Below are 22,260 nucleotides of genomic sequence, written 5' to 3' on the forward strand. Positions count from 1 at the left end.
AATCAACTTTTTTAGTTAAAACAGCTGACTAAATTCTTTAATTCCCATTAAATATGAATTCTCATAAGGTTAACATGGAGAGCTACAGAGCCACTGGGGCGGAGCCCGAAAGGATTTTTGAGATAAGAATATGCCTATATGTTAATCGGGAATGTGAGCTATCATCATGCCAAATTTTAGCCCAATCCGCCCAGTAGTTAAAGCATTTTAATCACTTTAAATAATTCAAATTGTCTTTGGAATAAATGCAGGTGTTACCACTGTATTTGTTGTTTTTTTATCAGTTAGAAAGTTTCAAACTTACAAGACACGAATAAATTCCAATAATTAAATTCATCCAGCAATTCAAATTTTTGATTCCCCTGGAGAAAACCCGTAGTGTAACGTCCAAACAATTCATTTTTGCAACCGTTAGTTCAAGGTGTTCGACATGTTCATTGTGTTTTTCATGTCCATTAACTCAATCGGGAAAGACGAAATAGAAAAAAGTTGTTAGTTTATAACAGTAAAACTAAAGGAAAGCCATTGTTTGAGCTACTTTTAATGGTAAAATATATTTAACAATTGGGGTTTGAACTAGTTAGCCCAATCAATACAGCAGTGTGATTCAAAGAAATGTTTTATTACAAGGGTGAAATCTTGTCTTGTTTTGGGGGGCGTATCTTGTCCATGTCCATCCATGTTCATTTCCAAAAGCCACTTTAAGCCTAGTTATGACATAGGCTACTAATCTACCTATTGATTGTTTTTTTATCCGTTCAATGAAAGAGTTTTTTGAAATTTTTCAATAGATTTCAAAAAATTCCACCATATCTAGTCAAAATGTTGACTTGCCTAATCTCGTTTAGTTCTAGTTTTCAAAAGTTGTGTTAATTGATAAAATTTTCATATCGTGCCTTAATATCACTAGAACTCTATCTATATTCAAGGAATCTTAAATAATTGAATTCAATAACATGTTATAGGCTATGTGTTTTTCTCTACTGTGTGCTAATGAACAAACAAACCTGAATCCTTGTCTATTGCAAATGCAGTGTGTAACACCGTAAAAAGTGATTTACCTTCAGTTCGTAAGTGACAAGAAGTGGTAGGTAGCGAGGCGAACAGGATTCTGACAACTTGGGGTAATTTAATACCGGTATGCAATTATAATAAAGTTTGAACTCAATTTGAAAACATATTTTTTTGGGCGCTGAAAATGGATTTTAACTGAGAAGAAACTTGAGTTTAGTTACCAAAACGTATTCTATAAGCCTACTCGGCATTCTTAAGGCCTCAGCATTCTCTATTCAATTATTGTAGAGAACATTGAACAGTTTTTGTACGTTCACGAATACATTTCGAAATTTGTAGGAATAAATTCTAACTAGCCTGTCCTTATTAGCAGTTTACATATTTTGTTAGTAAACCGCACATCATATCACATTTATGTCATATCACATTTATGCCATATCGAACTCTTAAAACTATTCAAGGGGTTTGTTTTATACTAAGATTGTTTATTTCAACAGTATCTCTTACGCTTTCATTTTCTATAAAGTGAATGGTAAGTTTTGTTCCTACCTCTCTTGTCTTCATCGATTCCTTTACTAAGTGTTCGTGTTCCTTATGAAGCTAAAATTGTATTTCAAAATCCCAATTGGGGTTTCAACTCTTTTTAATTGTTATGTAGCATGAAATATAAACGTTTTCAAATTTCGCGTGGTTCTCCCTAGAGCGAAAACCTGGGCATTCCCTTCAAATGTGAAGATTTCTATTTCGATCACAAGCCACATCTGATGCTATTTGTTATTAAGCTCTCAATAAAATTAGTATATCTATCGGAGGGCCAGCGTTAAATGGTCACACAACCAAGGGCTGTACTCCCTTTAAAACAGTAAAACTGTCAAAGGTGTTAAACACCCATAAAGTTAAGATAAAACAAAACCGCCTCTAGCATGCTTAAATATTCTTTTAACCAGTTGGGGGAACTTACAAACAAGTGTTGGCGGTGATACTACATCGCGCCAACACCTCCTTTGTGTTTTTAAAACACTAGATTGTTGATGTATCTCTAGTGGCCTGTGTATTTAAAATAACTGTTGTCCAACCGTAGATTGGAGTACACTCGAAACTAAAACAAAGTGTTTGCGGTTGCACTACATCGCGGCCTGGTGTTGTACCTCGCAGTGTGTGCCAAGTCGCGCCTCAGTTCCACATTCCTACCAGTCTAAGGTCAGCTGTAACAATAATGTGACGTCACGCGTGGGAGTGAGGTGACCAAGGCCGCCACAACCGACAACCGATGCATCGATTGTCCGATTTAATCGATTAATTATATCTTAACTGATTAATCTAACCATTTAATCGATTTTGTTTCAATAATATTGGTTCTACTATGTAAATGTAACAACGTACGTCTTTTAACACATTTTGAGTGTAAGTCTAATGCTACCACAATTTCCAAAACTGTAAATATATAAATTAATCATTTATGTTACAATGGCGACCGATTTTGACACATCGGTCATCATAAAGTCAAAAGAGTTTGTTATCTACTTACTGTTTAATAAACGCTTACAATATAAGTATAGATATACCGAAAAAGTGTTAAAAGACTTGTGTCATTATTTCTTTAAGAGAGTAAGTCAAAATATTGTGCAGAAATTCACGGGCAATTACTTTAAGCTGTACTTCTATCAGTCCCTAAAATAATCTTAAGAACTAACACTTAACATTTATTGAAAAATAAAAAAAATATTCAATCAAATTTCACTATGCATCAAGTATGAATTATCTCCTCACTCTAAAGTTTAAATTTTTTAATTTATTATTTTAATATTGGTCTTACTATCGTTACAAGATTTAGTTTCGTTTTTTGTTTGTCATTTTTTCGGATCAATAATAGACAATTAAAAGAATCAAATTACCTGCCGTCAATTGATCACGTTGTAATCCTTTATATGGGAAAATCACATTGGTGATTGAACCACCCTCATCATATAAGATGCCATTACAGGTGCTACTACGTGTTTCAAACGTTTTACGTGTTTCAAACTTTAATTTGCACCTGTAATGGGGAAGATCAAGAAACTATATGAGTACTGAAAATAGTTATTAATCGCCGAAGTTCATTTCACATAAAGGATTACAATGTAATCAATTGGTAGACAGGTAATTTAAGGATTTAGTTCTTAAAAGCTTTGAATCGTTATTGGATATTTCCTGTAGCATTAAGGATACTTCCTGAATCGTTATTACTACAGTACCTGTATTGTATTAAATACAATTTATTTGTTCAAATCGAGTGCAATACTCAAGCACTTTTGGAACACTTTAATTACCAACCCATGTTTACTATGCGCAACAATATCCATGTCCAATAACCTCTAACGATTCGTCTGAAATATGTTTAACCACTTTTTTTTAACGGATCCATTTAATCATAATTAATTACACCTTTTCTAACACCAACAAACCACCAAATCGATTGTTTGTCAACATCCAAAATGATTCTATTATTTACAATGATTGGATGGATTTTTGGTCCATTATTGATTGAACCGACAGCTTATCACCGGTTGAATCGATTATTTTCTTACCACCAAAACTCAACGCCAAACCTAAACCTATATGAGAAAACACATCATTCACATCAGAAAAACTTGGAACCAAACCTGTTTTGTTCTGTGACTTTGGCGGGTTTTCGGGTTTTTACTATTCGGGAAGGTCAGGAATTGTGCTTTTCGTGTCCTATTTCTTTGGTTTCGGATAACTATTTGTATATTGTAGGTATAACCTTTAATTTAATTCAAAGTACAATACTAAAGCAGTAAGTATATTAATTATTATTTATAGTATATCAGGTTTTTCGTCTAGAAATCTCAAGAACGATTTCCTCCATGTATAACTGACAAACCTTATACTTAAAGAGTTATGATTAGCCGTTTGAGTTTTTAAATTATTTGAATAACTAGTCTTCCTAACTTACACTGTATGTACAACCATTGATTGACAGTCGGTATTTTGATTCAAAGGGACTACTACTCGTAGGCTCTCGTAGTATACTACTGTTAATTATAGTTTCTCTTTTAGTTTTAGATTCAATGCTCATATCACTCGTGGTACGCTTTGAATAAGGATTGAGTTCCTGTTTAGTTTTGAAAGGAAGCTCGACATCACAGGCCAGTAAATCGGAACTCAGACACGTTGGCCTCGGGTTTTTTTAGTTTTTTTTTCTACACACGATATATTTTGTGGCCCAAAGCAGTTATCTCCCTAAAGGAAGACAAGTTTGGTTTAACAAGTTAACTCGGAGCTCATTAGCTTCGCCTCTCGTGGAAGACGAGAAGCGAGAACTCGTTATTGCTATGTTTATGAATGCAGTTTGTGTTAAGCGTCTTTGGAAGTCTTTAGCTGGTTATGTGTTACATTCGTTTTACAATTTTACTTGAAATGCTGATTATTACCATTTTCTATTGAAATAGATTGTTATGTTTTGTATTTTATTGTTTAGATGGTGAACTAACACTTTTCATTGATCCTTAGATTCAGAGTTAGTTTTCGACATGTTCGTTAAAAATGTTAGGGACTGGCTAATTTGTTCAGGATGGAAAAGTTAGTTATAATTTGTTGGTAAGATATGATGTTTAGTCTAAATCTACTCGTAAGCTAGTTATGTTTTATTTTAACACAACTCTCAAACAAATTTAAGGCGTTTGTTGTAAAATTACTGATATACAAGGAAATCAATTCGTCTTAACGTGGATTATTTATAAAACGTATTCATGTTAATCGTGTGTCTAACGGCGTAACGGCTTGTCTGTGGTTATGGAAAGCTTGTAATTTTGTTTGCACAACTGTAATAACACAAATCCCAGTTTTTCTACCGGTTTCCCAGCAGTAATGCTATATACTTAACTTAATTGGGTTTTAAACTGACATTCTACGAGCCTGTGGACAGGTGTGTTGAACGTTTGAAATGTAAAACATTTATGTAGATTGTGTAGTTAAGATGTTTAACTATTTCATACGAACAAGGTCATTTCAAATTCGAATTCATAATATAGGAACCCACTAAATAAATAAATCATAATTAGGATTAATGTAGGTTGTTTAAAAAATTGTGTAGAACTAAACAGGTGTATGGTTTGCACAGCTGTTTAGGCAACAATGGAAAGAGTTCCTTCCCAATGAATGCAGTTATTTATGACAAGGAGTGTGATTTCTAAATGTTTTTCGCAAGTTTCGTTAAACAGTTGCAAATGCTTCATGCTCCAGTTCTAGCAATCTCCGACACACATCATTTTATCGCTTTGTAGTACCCATTTAGTAAAAGAATCTGTCATAGTGAACCAAGTACCCTAGACAAAAAAAATAACCGAATCAAAACAAACTTATAAACATGTTCTTTCCATTGTTGGTATTAACAACTGTTTTAATCAAGTCAAACCGATACTGTACTTAATTAGTTTAGTTTCGCACCAATATTTTTTAAACACCCGGTACATGATCATTGATATGTAAAGGTACCTATCAAAATTAGATGCTTTCATTAAGTTTTCAAGTGTAATTTGCTATTTTTTTTGTGATACAAATTCTACCTTAAATTGACGTTACTAAAAAATATAGATGGATAAACGTTTATCGAAATATACATCTGGTACATTAATATACATACATACATATAATGGTCATGTACATTGACATATTTAACGTAGTCAATGACATAAGGGACAGCTCACGTTAAATGTATCCATCGAAGTTCCCTAGAGACAAGTTCACCTGAGTAGTAAGTTTAACTGGTTCTGACGGAACGTTTAATCCAGTTCATTAAAGACTAATCCACTTACCTTAACTTTCAGAAGCCTTTGCTAGCTTTGAAATTATCTATTTTGCTCTATTACAATTATGTCAATTCCTCATTCGTCTCAAACAGTAACGTTGTAGTTACTTATACGATTACTACGTAAGATAAGTAAAAGTTTATAGTTTAAATCAAGACATTTTAAGTAGTTCAAATATGCTATATTAGTTTATCTTTGGACTACGGTGATAGATATATTTTCTTCACAAACCTTGTAATAGCTTTCCACAAAATGAGGGTTTATTCTTTCTATAAACGTAATTGGTCTACTTATTTGTCTATGAAGTTTGGTTTGCGTCGATCTAATTATTCAGATACGGTAACACATTAAAATATATTTTTTTAAATATACCTACTTAAGTTAAATTTTAGGCCTACCCTTCCTTGCGTCCATTTTACCTACCTGTTTTAATAATTTGCAAATTTGCGTTCAAAGATCGAACCTCTTTTTTATAGATTAGCTTGTGATGTGAGTGTCAGAAAAACACTTGGTGTGGCATTGTTGCTTGTAATATTTTAGTTTTCTCGTTTTACACCCGATGGAAGCCGAATGAGACACTCAAATCTGTTTGTTTGTTTGATTGTTTGCCTCCCAGCCTGGTGGCAATGAATACACAAACTATACTGGTGGTGACACAAAAGCTTCACGTGGGAAACTGGAGCACCGGCACCGTCGAAAATGAACATTTCAACCGGTATACTATGTAATGGCTATGTATTTAGATACTTTTGACTTGTATAAAAAGGGAGTATTCAATTTTACCTAAGGGCTTTGTCCCATGGATCGACAAAGTTGCCTTTTTATTATAAAATCATTGTACATCAAATGTATTCATTTGGGTAAAACACAGAAGGAGGCCATGTGACATTCGTTTCCATTAAACCTAAACGATTTTCTGTTCATGAAGGCTATTTAATGTGTTTGTTTGCAGCTATTGATAAATTCAAAATTTAAATTTAATTAGTTAACATTAGCTGTTCTGAGCTAAGTAATATTTTCCGCCTACTGCACGTTTCCCGTCCGTGTAGGATACATCGTTCACTCAACAGAAACCAATCTCATCGACCAATATACGCCCCTCACCACCTCAATATTGTTTATTTACATCGATTGTTGTGGGTGGAACTTCTTGAGTAAGGCCAAGGTTATATAAATGGTACTAGGGCTCAAGGATTTTACCGATCATTTCCTACTACTGTACTTTGAATACCTTCTTTTTCTCTAAGTATTTTTACCAGCCTACAAATAATTTTATATTGTGGAGCTACTAAGCTTATGTGAAATCGAAATGAACATGGAACCAATTTACTCTTTTTTGTTATGGACGAACTTAGAAAACAATAAATATCGTTTGGGAAAACAGCAGTTTTTTTACTCATGTACTTAGTTTTTTTATTACTACGCTAAAACTGTACTAGTTAAGTGAAGATTTGAGTAATTTCCATTATGAATTCTGTGGGGTTGGTTGTTAAGTTAAAATTATTGTTTTTAGCGAAAGGTTATTTATATTACTGTAAATAATTTAAGTATTTTAGTCATATTTATTACTAAGATTGTTGATATTTTAATTTTTACACAAATGCGTATTACCTTTACTGATTTAATTAATTCGAAACCTTTGAAAATTAGCCTATACACTATGATTTTCCAATTTTTTTTTATATTGATTTAAGGCTCTAGCCCCCATGATTTCCAGTTTACCATGTTAAGCTGTTGTTGATAAGTAGTGCATCGATTGGTTTTCATGGTGACTAAAATTGCAATAGTTACATTTACTTTTGTTTCTGCCTAATTACAAATTTTCTAACAGCTTTTTCCTACCAATGAAATAAAATATTTTGTAGCTTTAAGGGAAAAGTTCATTCAATTTATGTAAATTTAAATATTATTGAAAATACATCAAATTTCATAATTTTGGCGACTATAACGATTTGTGTTGCAGTTTTCTAAATTGTATCTGATTTCAATACTCGTAATGTTTCAAATTATATACATAATACTGTACTCCTGGGTTTTTTGTCTAGGGATGCTAGGCGTTAGACCGGGATCGTTTTTCTAGTCTGAAGAAGTAAGCTTATACATAGGGGTTGGGGCATTATCACTTCAAAAAAATCTATTGGTTATTTGGCATGATTTGAACCAGGGAGCCGGGACCCACGGACCGATGTCCCGCGCAGCTTGCGCAGTAGTTTCTCATAAAGTAGGCTTACAAAATGCCTTTTTACTTAAATGAGATGGGATTGAATTTGAAACTGAATTTGAAGTTATTTTATTCGCTTGAAAACTAGTCCCCTGAATAATTTACCCAAAAACAACATTTCTGCTTCACTACAGTTGAATGGAAACAATTACAGTCTTAACCGCATAAATAGAATATGTCGGCTGACGTCTGTGAAAGCTGACAGCGTGTTTGTTATTTGTTCAGTGACATAGATTAAAAATTAATTAAATTAAAAATGCTTAACAATAGATTCGTTTTTACCTTTTACTTATCAACTTCCATTTATTTTAAACTCATTGTTGTATCTGAAAGAATATTACCAACCGTATGGCCTGGGTTTAGAGGGTTCAGAGAGTGTAAATGTGTGTCTTTACTGTTAAAAAAACGAAATAACCTTTCTAGTCATAGTCATTATTGACTTGTAGCTTGAAAGATACAATTTAGAGACAACAATAAAGTATCAATTTTTATGTTGATGCGATAATTTAGCCTGCGACGGGTTAGGACCCAACATACTGATCAATGTTTGTGCCAGTCGCCGCCGAGTCTTATAACACCCAGTCATAGCGATAAACTAAATAACTTCATCATATAACCAATTTCTTCCAAACTATAGGAGTATAGTTAACATAAAACTATAATCCTAATAGTTTCATGTTAATGTTATACATAAATACATAATGTTATACCACAGACGGCGTGGTACGTATTCTCTAGTCTGCGGTTATGACCATAATAAATAATTAGTTTGGCTTATAGAGAAAGGAGTTTGTAAATATAGAAAAATGTATCCTTCATCGAACACCTATACGTTTTGGTTTCTTGGTCAGGAGACGGACTAGTAATGGTGGGATCTGAACCACTGGGCTACGTTCTTGTTACATAGTCATAATTCTTTGGTGAATAAAGAACTACACTGTGATCCTAAAGAGATATTATAGACTGGAAAACAAACTTAGAGTTAAACATGTTAGTATGGTACTGGATGTCTCATCACTATTTACTTGCTATCAGTAATAGTTTTATTTGTTCTACAAATTTGCGATTCACCGATATTTTGAATAATGACATTAAACATATAACCGCTTAACCAGCCGACCCTCCCATGGTGTATTGCAAAAAGTCCCAGCTATGTCAATATCGTTAAATCCTCTCCTTATTAAACGGATTATGAATCTGTGATATCTTATTTTACCAAAATATCATCATTGTATACAATTTTGAGATATAAAAAAATTAATATTTTCAGTATTTTACTACAGTCAACGTAATCATTTGGCTAATTTTTTTAACTCTTACAAAATCTTTCTAATCAACAGTGAAATAATCTATAAATAATCCTTCGTTGAAATTCGATATATCTACGCTAACATGAGTAGTAGCAAATTCTTGAAAGCCAGTGTTTTACAAATAAATAGCTTTCCTGTTGGTCCAACCTCTAATGCTTGAATCCAACCTCTATACTGAGACTGAGTATACAACACCACTGCACCAAGTCGACGGGTCTTGCGTGTCCAAAGAAGATAAACTCTGTTCTGTCAATGCATTTATCCGCAATTATTGTGCTCGCTGACTAACCTCGTTTTATTGGATACTTTATTACAATTTGTATAACGATCAAATTATATCATTACATATATTGGATGTGTTCGTAACATTATATTTTCATTTAAGAATCTCGGTTAAATTTATTTGTTGCAATTTATAGAGTTTAGCTAATTTTTTAAGACATTAAATTACCTTTCAATTATATTTTCAATATTTAGCGTTTTTGTTTTTAGCGAATTAATGTTTAAAGAAGAAGCTATTACCGTAGATGTGATAGCAAGACCTAGACCCTAGACACTTTTTCATTTTGATGTCCCCAGAGGGGAAAACACGATTTGTTCAAATCTTTTACATGTTACGATGTGTTATGGTAAAACTAACAAGTATTATTTGTATTAAGTTTTTATATTTTCCACGATTGACAGTCAAGGCGTGTAGTAGTTTTTCAGTGTTTACAATAAACTAGTTTCACAGCCAATCGATGTTGCCATTAGAGTAATTATCCAAAGTGCTTATCAAAGACAATTCACCCACCCCCTTTCAGCTAAGGGATGGCTTGTTAATTAATTGAAGTTTTTTGTTCTATTTAGATCGATTCGTTCTCTCATTATTTCGTTTACAAATTGTAGTCAACAGCCAAAAACTTATATTCGTGAAAGACCAAAATAGAGTCGATAAGTTATGAAGGATGGAGATTTATTTTCAAGTGCCATACGTTGTTTAGATTAGTGGTTGAGTAATTAATGCTTACATTCTAGCATACAATGGTGTCAAAGTTTTGTGTCACTAATTACGTAGTTTAAACATAACATGTACGTTGATACATTCAGTCTATAGCAGTCAGCTGAAATTAATGCCACACCAAAATTTATCAAACAAGTGGCTGCATTTACATACCTTGAAAAGTTGTACATAACCATTAGTTTTACTAAAAATTATTAATATGGTATTATGATTCATAACATGTAATATATCAACATGATTCCCAGTCGCTATATTCGTGAACATTATAACCAGTTTTGTAACACCGAGATTTGCCTTATAAGAATCTCGTATCAAATAAAAATAATTTATAAATAAAAAACTTTTTTAAACAAAACGTTTTTAAACGCCCTAAAAAGTACAAAATAATTTACAAATAATTTATAAATATGTTGAGAGAGTATAAATACTTGTACGATTTAAAACGAAAAACGTTGGGTGCATGCAATTAATTTATAATAATACATTAGTTCAGTAGGTGAAGGTAATTGTAAACTATCTATTGCATGCACCCCACGTTTTTCGTTTTAAATCGTACAAGTATTTATACTCTCTCAACATATTTATAAATTATTTGTAAATTATTTTGTACTTTTTAGGGCGTTTAAAAACGTTTTGTTTAAAAAAGTTTTTTATTTATAAATTATTTTATACTTTTTAGTTTTAATGTGTGTGTATGTTAAATCTATTTCAAGCGTCTATATCAGATTAAGACAGAGGCATGTGGGAAATCCAAGGTTTATTTGAGTTTCTTTGCATATAATTATGTATTAGATTGCATGTATGGCCTACTATTAACTATAAATATATCAATCTATTTGATTTATTGTTTACTTTATAGAATACTAAATAAATAACAAATGACATTATTAACAAACTCCTTTATATCTGCAATCAGATTGTTTATCTTTATTTTGAAATGTTTGTTTGTATAAAGAATCTCTTGGGAGCAGAACCTGTACCTCTTAACCTCTGCTTTTTGAACTGTCAAATTTAAGTATTTACAGCTGACTTAAATTAGTTGATATATTTACATCCTTTCAAAATGTAAACATGAAAAATTTGGAAGCCCATGGGGCGTAGCCCAAGGGAAATATGAAAATTAAATTATATAATATCGCATTGTCATGCATTTGTGAGCTATGTTTCAAATTTCAAGTCTCTAGCTTATCGGTTACATCGTTTAAAATTGATATCAAAATTTGTAGGAAAGCGAGCTAATAAAAACAAGCCCATGGGGCGTAGCCCGAAAGGAAATATGAAAATTAAATGATATAATATTGCAATGTCATCCATTTGTGAGCTATGTTTCAAATTTCAAGTCTCTAGCTCATCGGGAAGTATCAAAATTTGCAAGAAATCGATTTAATAAAAACAAGCCCATGGGGCGTAGCCTAAGGGAAATATGAAAATTAAATTGTATAATATTGCATTGTCTTCCATTTGTGAGATATGTTTCAAGTTTCAAGTCCCTAGCTCATCGGGAAGTTAGTATAAAATCGGTTGCAAAATTTGTAGCGGACAAGAAAGCGACCTAATAAAAACGTTTTAATAAACTAATTTTTTCCTGTTTTAATCTCAAAATTGTTTTTACGATTTTTTGTTTGTACAACGTGAATTGTCATACTATTTGCGAATTAAAAACAATCATAGATGTATTATTTAGCTCTTTATACAGGGTGGCTGAAAAGTAACTTACACCCCCTTAACTTTTCAACTATTTGAGATATTTGAAATATTTTTGCGGTAACCAGATATGAGGGGCTACAATAATTATGGTCAATTTTGAAAATTTCGAAATGGCCGATTTTGGTTTTCTTTATGTAAGTTTTTATGTTCCGTCAAGACCTGTAAAATAATACCAAACTCGACTATACTTGTCATTTGAAAATTTTGAGCTACCCCCTACCCCCGCTGCCCCTAAGTGCAAAATTTTCAAAATTGACCATAATTATTGTAGCACCTCATAACTAAGGTTGCCGCAAACAGATTTTAAATATCTCAAATGGTTGAAACGTTAATGTGGGGTGTAAGTTACTTTTCAGCCACCTTGTATATAAATAACAACAATAAAGAAATTACACTATTACGAATAACGGGCAAGATCATAATAACAATTATGATCACCAACCAACGTTAGTTAGACACAGCTGGAGTAGAGAAGTAGTCTACTTAAATTGTGGTTAGAGTAACGAAAACATTGTGTACACTATGAATGTAAATAGTTATGGACTTTACCAATGATGTTGGTATGGAAATGACATTCTTTAAAAAAAATAAATTGTATTTAAAATACTGAGTCTATCGTTGTTATGGATTAGCTAAATGCAATTTCGAGATAGGTTTCTGACTAGTATTTGTAGAGTTTGATACTAACAATTGATCAATTGTTATTTCGCCAACTTTGTAAAACTTGGGACTAACCAAACTATCTATTTATAAAGTATTTATTGCTCATAAATAAATAGTAAAATATGCACAGTAACCTTAGGGAAAACATGTTGATTTCAACGGACTCAAACTCAGCAGGATTTAAAACAAATACATGTTTGATTTTGATGCAGGATATAACAACTTGCAGTTTCCAAGGTCAATGGATGTATTTTCCTAACTTGTGTCGATTTTTCACTTTCAGGTCTCGTGATGCGCAGTTCAAGAGAAGGGATGCCGCCTACAAGATCATACAATAGTTAGGTGAGTTTTTTTTTTTTACTTTAAAATAGTTATTTTCGTGTTTAGAATGGCAGTGGTTGTTTCAAGAAGGATTTACTTCTCAAGTATGTATTGTGCACCAGTACTAAATACCTAACCATAATTTGATCCTTCCTCTAAACTCGTATTACCATTGACTATATATAGTCAATGGAAAAGTCGGCCTTATAGTACTTGATACTGTATACAATATGTACAGTATCAAATACCCTACCTTTTCAAAAATTAGCTTTTTCTGTAGAAAAGAATGCATTACGCATATGTTTTTTCTAAGGTTGATTGATAATATAGGGATATTCAGATAAATCTTTTTCAAGCTCGAAATTTTTACAATGAGTGACTATAGAGTTTTTGTCTAAATGTTATGACTGCATTAACACCAGAAGACTTTAATTTACTCCACCAAACAGTAAAAATAGTGTAAACATTAAAAATTATAGTAAAATTTGAATTGTATTCATAAAACAATGACGTATTAACTTTTTTAATCACATTCAACTAAGCAAAAAGTAATTATAACACGCAATTGATGTGTCTTAAACTGAATGATTAACGCAAATTTGTATAAACTTAAATGAATCAACGACACTAAATAAATGGATGTACTAAAAAAAAAATTATAAACAAAATCAAACAAAGTTTTATGAAAAAACAATAAAATAGCAATTTTTTTAGTTGACGAAACTTTGCTACTGTAAGTTATTGCAAAACTGGAATTTCATTAATTTATAGTACTTATGCACTTCCTAAAAATAAATGGAACAATATATATACACTTTACCATTTAAATAAATGCTTTAAGTATATTTAAATAAATGTTGTTGACACAGAGTGTTGATCTTGCCATTAATGTAGCGCCGTGCGTCAACAAGATACTGTTCCCGCAGTACAGTAGTGTGATGGCGTTGCGTTGGAAGGATTGCAGGCACTACCAAAATTCCATTAATTTGCTGTATTTTACCATAGATTAAACATACTCCCTAAGGGAGTATGTTTAATCTATGATTTTACCATCTGAATGACCACCAGAGTATTTTGAACTTTTTCATTTGTACGGTGGAAATAATGATTTAATTTACTAAAAATGTTGTCTAAAATTTAACATTACATATTTACATTACCAAATATTTTAGATTAACATTATGCATTTCAGGTAAAAGTGCTTTTTACGATTTTAATATTTTCTTCGTCAAATAAGTTTTCATTTCACTTATGTAATTCCATTTATTTAATTAATTAAACTATATTTTTACCAAGATTTTTAACTGGTTATTAATAAAAGTCAATACGAATTTTAGGTACCCTACTATACTTTTATGTTGTAATTCTTCAAAATAATCACTGTTAGGCGGAGGCCTACCATTTATAATAAAATCTACTATGGAGGATTGAATTGACACAATCATGTTTGATTCAAATTATATTTGCAATTTATTAATTGAAATGAACTTAAATTTGTATTAGAATAAATTGAAGTTATTTTACAGTCTTGCAACTTTTACTGAGGTGTATAAAGCTTTCTTTAAAATTCTGTTATTTGTTAATTTTATGTATTGATTAAATTAAGAAACGTAATATTGTATTAATATTGACGCTGTTTTGTTTTAAAGCGTTTAGTTATCATCCTTTGTTGGTTTAAATTTAAAAGTAACTTTTTAAAATAAGACATTTATATGAAAAAGATTTACACATTTGATGTGTAAATGTTGTGACAATAGCTAACAATTTCCATCTCCCCTGTATTGTAAATCGAGTAGCTTACGCTAACATATTTATACTTTTCCTTGTGTCATGTGTTCCCAAAAATGATAAAATCAAACAATCATTACAACAACTATGTACACTGTACAGCCCTCCCTGATGTAAGGCGGTGGTGTGTTGTTGCAGGCCGGGTGGGGATGGCTGCCAGCTCCTGCGCGGAGGTAGCGGCGGCGGCGGCGGGTGACGGAGGCGGCAGTCTCGGCGTAGCTGCGGCGGCAGCGGCATCGTCAGTGCGAAGGTCCAAGTCGCGTCGAGCATCGTGGGAGAGCGAGCTCCAGTCACGTCGGGCCGTGGTCGCCCGCAGTTGGTACGGAGGGTACGGCGCGCTCCCGGAGGAAGAGGAGGACGAGGTAGAGGTAGCGAGGAAGTTGGTGATGCCTAGCCTGAAAAACCTCGTCTCCATGGCGACGCTGAGTAGAAGAAGATCTTCGTCGACGACGGCGTTGAACTCCCAGGAAGTGCGGAGTGTTCCGTCGTCGGCCAAGTCGGTGACGGCGATCCCTCTACTTCGCGAACCCCTGAGGAAGTGCGAGACGGCGGTGACGTTATCCACCATGGTACCCCCTGTGAGACCCGTCAACAGACTGAGGATGTCCAACATGTGCTCCAGGTGCTCCAGTATACTGTCTATGGCCAGTAGCTCCAGATACTCCATCAACACCACGGGCTTCGTCAATGTGAGTGAACGTAGCAATGTGATGTGTAAACTCTGTCTCAATGAGGTTCCTCAACACCTTACGTGGACGCTGCAGCACTGCTCGTGTACCTTCTGTGTAGAGGTGAGTTTGCTCTCAGTAGTCAACTTACTTAGCTAAGTTAAGGTTCAATGTACCCGCGCTGCTGTGTAGTTGGTCGAAGACAGTGTTCTGTACTCTTTATGGGTACATCAGGTCTAAAAACTCCAAGTTTCTTAATCTCTCGAAGCTGAGGACGTCTTTAACGATCCAGAGGCTTTTTGATATGAAATTAACTTAATAGGTTTCCCTACTTGGGGTAGTGGGTAGTGGTAACTGAAAGTGGAACTTAAATCGAACATAGTCATAGTAAGTTACTTAGGTTCTTTTACTCAGGCTGTGGTAATGACAAAACCTCTAGTCGAATCGAACCTCTAGTACAATCGAATTCGAGCGTAGTCTTAGTGAACAGGCAATAGAAGTCCCCCCAAGGTTTTTTTACAAACGTAAAGGTGTAGGGTAAAGTCTGCTGCAGTGAAATATTGATGTAAACAACGTGGACCTATGTTGTACCTAATATGTATACTATATCCCGACTGGCTTTTAAATCTGTAAAAATAAAAATAAATAGGATTAGCTATAGACGAATACTCTTTAACGTTATGAAGCTTTGTACTATTGATGAATTGCATAGTAAAAAGGTATAACGGAACCAAAATCGTTAAATTTGTGAAATCTCGTGACCACTAGGACTCTAATCAGTCCCCAAAATCATTTGGTGTTTGAAAGTTGAAAAATTGTATTACAAAACGAGCATAATCTAAAAATTTTCAGAGGTGAGTTCTTTCTCCCAATTATGTAAAAAGACAGTTATGACGAATGTGTATTTACTGATAGCCATTGTTGTTATCAGCAGTTTAGTTAAACATTCCCCCATAAATAAGTCCATAACCAGTATCAGTATAGGCCGTATATAATATTTTTGGAGTTGTGTATTTTGCCGCTAAATTCAAACATTTTGAATTGATTTAGAAATAAAGTTTTACTCTACGATATCAAAGTCAGTTGCATTAATTTGTTTACTCTAGCCCTATATAGGAACACAGTAGCAGTAAAGAGTGTACACATTGTATATTGTATACAACTCCATAGAGTAGTGAGAGTGAGAGAAAGGTTACCCTCGTGTTTATCGGTTTCCTCTATGACTCAAGACACAGCTGACCTTCAGCGTTAGACGAGGAAATAAGGCTTGTAAACACTAAACACTGGACGGATCCTGAGGAAACCGCACAAACCCTTCAATCAGCTGATTGGCTCATTGGCTGCGGCTAGCGTAAAGATTGTTTACGAGTTTCTAATTGCAATTAGAAAAATAATGGCTAATAAATAATCGAAGCTAAAATTTAAAAGCTTACTAATAAAAATTAAAAGGTTATCGATAAATGCGAAAGATAATAATGTGAAAATAAGATTAGCCAGGGCTTAGGGCATATTAGATTTGATAAATCAACAGAAATCTGGCAACGAGTGGCTAGAAGCACTGGGAACAAAGTTTGTTAATTCTTATGGAAATTTCCGAAGTGTAAGTTATTATTTGTTTATCTGAAGAGTTGCACAATGCCCATCGCTTGAATTTTAGCATATTGCATAGTATGACAATATTCAATCAAACCTAAACACAAAATATTTAATATCTCTTTGTAGAGTTTTTTCAATTTAATTTTGAAAAAGATGTAACCAATGTAAGGACAGTAAGGAGTGTAATTTTTGCTGTTTTATAATTGAAACCATCGCATTAATATTAATATATTTTTGTAAATCATAATGTACATCCTTATGTGGTGCGATTTACAAAAAAATATTAATATTAATGCGATGGTTTCATTTATAAAACAGCACAAATTACACTTACATACTTGTACTAATACAGAAAGTAATAATAGCGCAACTTTGACTGTATGATTAGCAAAAAAGTGTTAACAAGTAACATTAACACTAACAGTTATTAAATACAAAGGTGCATACAATAAGCGTGGATTCCAATTAGCCGACCTAGAAAGATAAAATCTTGACTTAAGAGAGCGTTTCCACTCACCAATGTTACGCCCAAGGCTGTGCCATCTTATAGCGTTAGGTCACGTGAGCTTCCAAAAAAAGTTACAATTATTGTAATTAACCTTCGTCCTTATCAGTTGGGGCTATGTCCGGCCCGCTAGGAAATTAACGTCAAGGGTATATACGTGACTTGTGAAGTTGGCAAAGATTAAGGAAACAAACCATTGTATGCAGAAGAATTGTAAAAGAGTGGATGATTCTTTAAAAAGGCCACTTCGGACTTGAAGCGTAAAAGTTCGATGAATCACCCAAAGTTTAAATGCATTTTACAAACTGCAGCATCACATAAATTATGTTGAAGATGATTAAAAAACATATTTAAAATTATTGATCTAGTAGAAAACCTGTCTGATGTATTCGCCTACAACTAGTTGATTATCAAATTGAGCTACGTATTACATAGTCGTACTCAATGATAGGGCTTGGATCGCATATATATATAAATAGGTTCTTATAGGAAACTTTGATCCCTTGTTTACCTGAGAGTGTTAGAAAAAAGAGGGCTTCTTTAAGTCCAAGATGTGTCCAGCAAGACTTAGACGCAGCAAAACTAAGCAATGAAATTACAGGATTGCTAGAGCTTTTCATGAAATTCAAACTTTAAGCCCAAGAGGTCTCCAGCAAGACTTAGGCGCAGAAAAACAAAGCAATGAAATTATAGGATTGCTAGAGCTTTTCGTGACATTCAATCTTTAAGCCCAAGATTTGTCAGAAAGACTTAGATGCAGCAAAACAAAGCATTGCAATTATAGGATTGCTAGAGCTTTTCATTAAATTTAAACTTTAAGCCCAAGATGTATCCAGCAAGACTTAGACGCAGCAAAACAAAACAATGCAATTATAGGATTCCTAGAGGGTTACATGAAATTCAAACTGTTCAATTCACTGAGTGTCATGATGAACTTTGGGCCACATTTCTAGATGATCACACCAGTGCACGTGGTAGTCATTCAACCATTTCACTAGTTAATGTGTTTCCCATGCACATCTTGCTCGCTGAACAGTTTATGCCCTGTTCAACGGTCTTTAATGCCTTGTTTAATGTCTGACTGACAAGGGTCTATTGCCTTAAGTACTTTACGTAACCGGAATCGTTCGGTTTTAAGATGTTACGTTATAATTAAGTTTGGCAACTCAGTTGAGTAATTATCATGAAATCAGTTCATGGCTTGTGATAAGTAAAGTGTGGGAGGTTCTAGTGTTTTGTTTGTTTTGGTAGGTTTGATTGTGTCATCTATATAAATAAAATTAGAGTTTTGTCTGTACATTGCTTAGAATAATGAACTTTTTGGTTATTTTTACATTTCATAGGTCAGAGAAACCGAATCAAACCTTATCTCAATTTCTGTCTGTCTGTCTGTCTGTCTGTCTGTCTGTCTATCTGTCATTCTCTTGGTAACGCTAAAATACACACTTTATTACAACTACTCCTCAATAACTATAGCACTGTCCCGCCTGAAACTTATTTTCCAAATACTATACATATATGAGATGGTTTTAGACGTATTTCATCGAATATGAGACAGTTAGATATTTAACAGTAAACCCTTGAAAATCAAGTTTTTGTCGATTTTTGACGTGGAATTTCTGGAAGCCCATGTTAACCTTATGAGAAATGAAATTATTGAATCTTAACAGCTGTTTCAATTAAACAAGTTGGTTCTGTTCTGTGATGTTCAATAGCATTAAAGTTACAAGGATTACCAACAGGGTGCAGCACTAGCACTATTATTTCTTTTACATTTATGACAACAGCTAATTTGCAACCTGGAGGCGAGTGAGCGTAGCGAACGAGCTAACCTGAAGGCAAGTGAGCGTAGCGAACGAGCTAACCTGAAGGCAAGTGAGCGTAGCGAACGAGCTAACCTGAAGGAAAGTGAGCGCAGCGAACGAGCTCCAACATACAGGTGAGTGAGCGTAGCGAACGAACTTCAACCAGGACGTGATTGAGCCATGCAAACGAGATCAGATAGTAAAAATAAAAGTAAGCCTACCGTTATAGGATCGACCGGCAGACACAGAGGTAATTTAACCTTTTATTGATTGTCATACCGATCCGGAACAACAAAAAACAACATAAAATGAAGCTATGTATAATAGTTTGGCCAGCATATCTTAAAATATGCAAACCAACTGCTGTTCGTTATATAAGAAGGTTTCAACTGAATATTATAAGATCCCCGTGCGTAGAACGGGTACACAGCTAGTCTTGTCTAAATAGTGATAATATTTACGGTATTTGGTTTGTATTGCTGCGATTGTTAACAGGTAGGTTATATTGTCTGTACAAGTTAGCTGGGTTTTTAGTTGTGTTACGTCTGCTTATTAGAATATGGAACTTGGAAGTACATTGAACATTTACATTGAAGTATTGTTTTCACACATCTGCTTTTGTATTAGCCTATTGTGTACTCAATTAATCCAAATAAGGGGATTCTATTACTGAAAATTTTTTTTCGACTATACCTTATGAATTAAATATAATTCTCCCTATGAATATTTAAATATTTCTTGTGACTAGCCAACAACAATATTTTATGTAGGTTCACAAATCGTTGTCAAATGTCTTGTTTTCCAACTCAACCACTTCTTCGCCTCTCGTCCTTTCGAATGGAAAATTTATAAATGCCTAGGGCCTATTATTAACAATTCCAATCAGAATCTAATAATTATAACGATGAATATGAATTTTTAAACAAACTGATCGACTTTCAACAGATACAGCCTGCATAATGTGTCCTAAGCGAATTAGCGGAGAGCTGTGTGTAACTAAATCAATAACTACTTCAATCTCAATTTCCTGAAACATCAATTGATGTGAATTTTACAACAGTTTTTAATTCTGAGTCTGTATCTGTATAACCCATGCTGACCCTAATCATTAGGTTTTCGTCGAAGCAAAACTTCCACTCATTCAATATGGCTAAAACCGGACCTGTGTTTCTTAAACAAGCAAATTAAATAGACAGGACTGCCTGACGTCATGCAATTCCGCTGATTGTTTGTAAACAACAGTTAATGCTTATAAACAGAAACGTCAACAGAACACTGAACCATCGACTTTGGATACAGCAATCAGGCTGTTATTGCTATTACAAAACCAGAAGCTCGAACTGTGTTTTCATCTCCGGTAGCCTTTAAATTTTTTTAAGTCGGATAAATGTCTCTCCCTTGTTTTAGGGGTGTCACAGTGGTAGCTTAGTTCTTTGGTTGCTACCTAGTTGGCAATTTTATGCTTACTTTGATAAATGCGAAGCACTGTGTAACGTCTTACGTAAACCTAACTAGTAAATTGGTTCCCAAACTCATTTTTTCTTGATGGAATTGTTCTACAAAAGAAGCATGTAACCATGCTTGAACTGGAATATTTTTTTGTACAAGTCCGTCAAAACTTTCCTGATTCTCACGAATTTCCAGCAGAATAGATGCAGCTCGTGTTATCTAGTCTTACAAGTCCGTTTTTTGTATAAAAAAAACTCTCTATCTGGAGTTTATTAGAAAAAAAATTAACCTGGCCGTTTTCATATCAGTGTGTTTATGTATTTATTTAGTGTATACGTCAGCAGCATTTTGAATTGAACTATAAACACTTTTTTTTATAAATCTTCACGGACCCTTCAATTCAGTGTGGATACGCCGGAGATCGACCCGTCCCTCTTGAATCGAAGTTCAAAACTCTAACTACTGTACTCTAACTCTGTCCTGTGCTGTAACTCTTTACGCGCTGTGTAGCCAAACCCCTGTCTATCTCAGCTACCTACCCTTAACAGTACAGTATGTGCATAACACTACCATACACACAGCACGAGACTCGCTTAGAGCGAAAGCCAAGACGACACAGTGGCTGTGGAGATTTGCCAAGTTGCAGAAAAGTGGAAGTTGTCTCGGGAAAACCAGTTTCAATCGCTGCACGCCAGATTGCGGTGCGGATTATTTACGTCTACATTGCAGGTTTCCAGTTTCGCATTTCGCACACGGAAACCTGCGAGCGTCGAGAGGTGTTAAGTTGTTCTTGTTTAGTCAAAGTCGTGTTTACGCCGAACTAAAACGAATACAAACGTCGTTCTGTTTGTATTCGTTTTGCTTCGTTCAATACATACAAACAGTTTACGGTATATGTTTTATTTTTTATTTTTAGGGAGAGGTGGGAAAATACATCTATGCACACAGGTAGCTAGCCTGTAGTATGGGACTCCAACGGGTTTAAGGCCCAGAGACTACCCACTAAAAACCTCCTCTACTCTTCGGACACTAGCCTGGGAACACTTGTCGCACTTCATCAGAACTAGGCCGAGTTTGCCTACGCCCGAAGGGCTTACACCGTGTCCATTTCTTACAAAATCCAGACTGTGATCCGATCTAGATCGTTCGTTTTTCACTTGAAGGACATTCCGGACAAAGTGCGACCAGCAGTCCCAATTGTCCTCACCCTCCAGCAAGGTCTCACAAATCGATTCAATCGACAGCACCCCAAGATGTTGAGTAGCCTCCTGGCGGAGCTAATCCCATCGTGGATAGCGTGAAGAAAGTCATCTGTTAAAAATACACTGTATACTTATCCTCTGTTGTTCCTCTATTTGGATATGACGCGTGTTTTTAATTTAATTCCTAAAGTTCGTCG

General features: G+C 34.2%; 1 protein-coding gene across 1 annotated transcript in view; it reads left to right on the forward strand.

Annotated features, from left to right (window-relative positions):
• The window catches only part of LOC129002884 (E3 ubiquitin-protein ligase RNF144A-like), a 137,667-nt gene that overhangs the window by 61,458 nt on the left and 53,949 nt on the right, over positions 1-22,260 (forward strand). Inside the window, exons 3-4 of the mRNA XM_054430995.1 lie at positions 13,013-13,071; positions 14,977-15,629. Coding sequence (XP_054286970.1) covers positions 14,988-15,629 — 642 coding nt within the window. The 5' untranslated portion in view covers positions 13,013-13,071; positions 14,977-14,987. The remainder of the gene's footprint in view (positions 1-13,012; positions 13,072-14,976; positions 15,630-22,260) is intronic.

Source organism: Macrosteles quadrilineatus, unplaced genomic scaffold (genome assembly GCF_028750875.1).
Source record: "Macrosteles quadrilineatus isolate MER2022 unplaced genomic scaffold, UCM_ALF_1.0 Scaffold_9__3_contigs__length_116548681, whole genome shotgun sequence".
NCBI lineage: Eukaryota > Metazoa > Arthropoda > Insecta > Hemiptera > Cicadellidae > Macrosteles > Macrosteles quadrilineatus.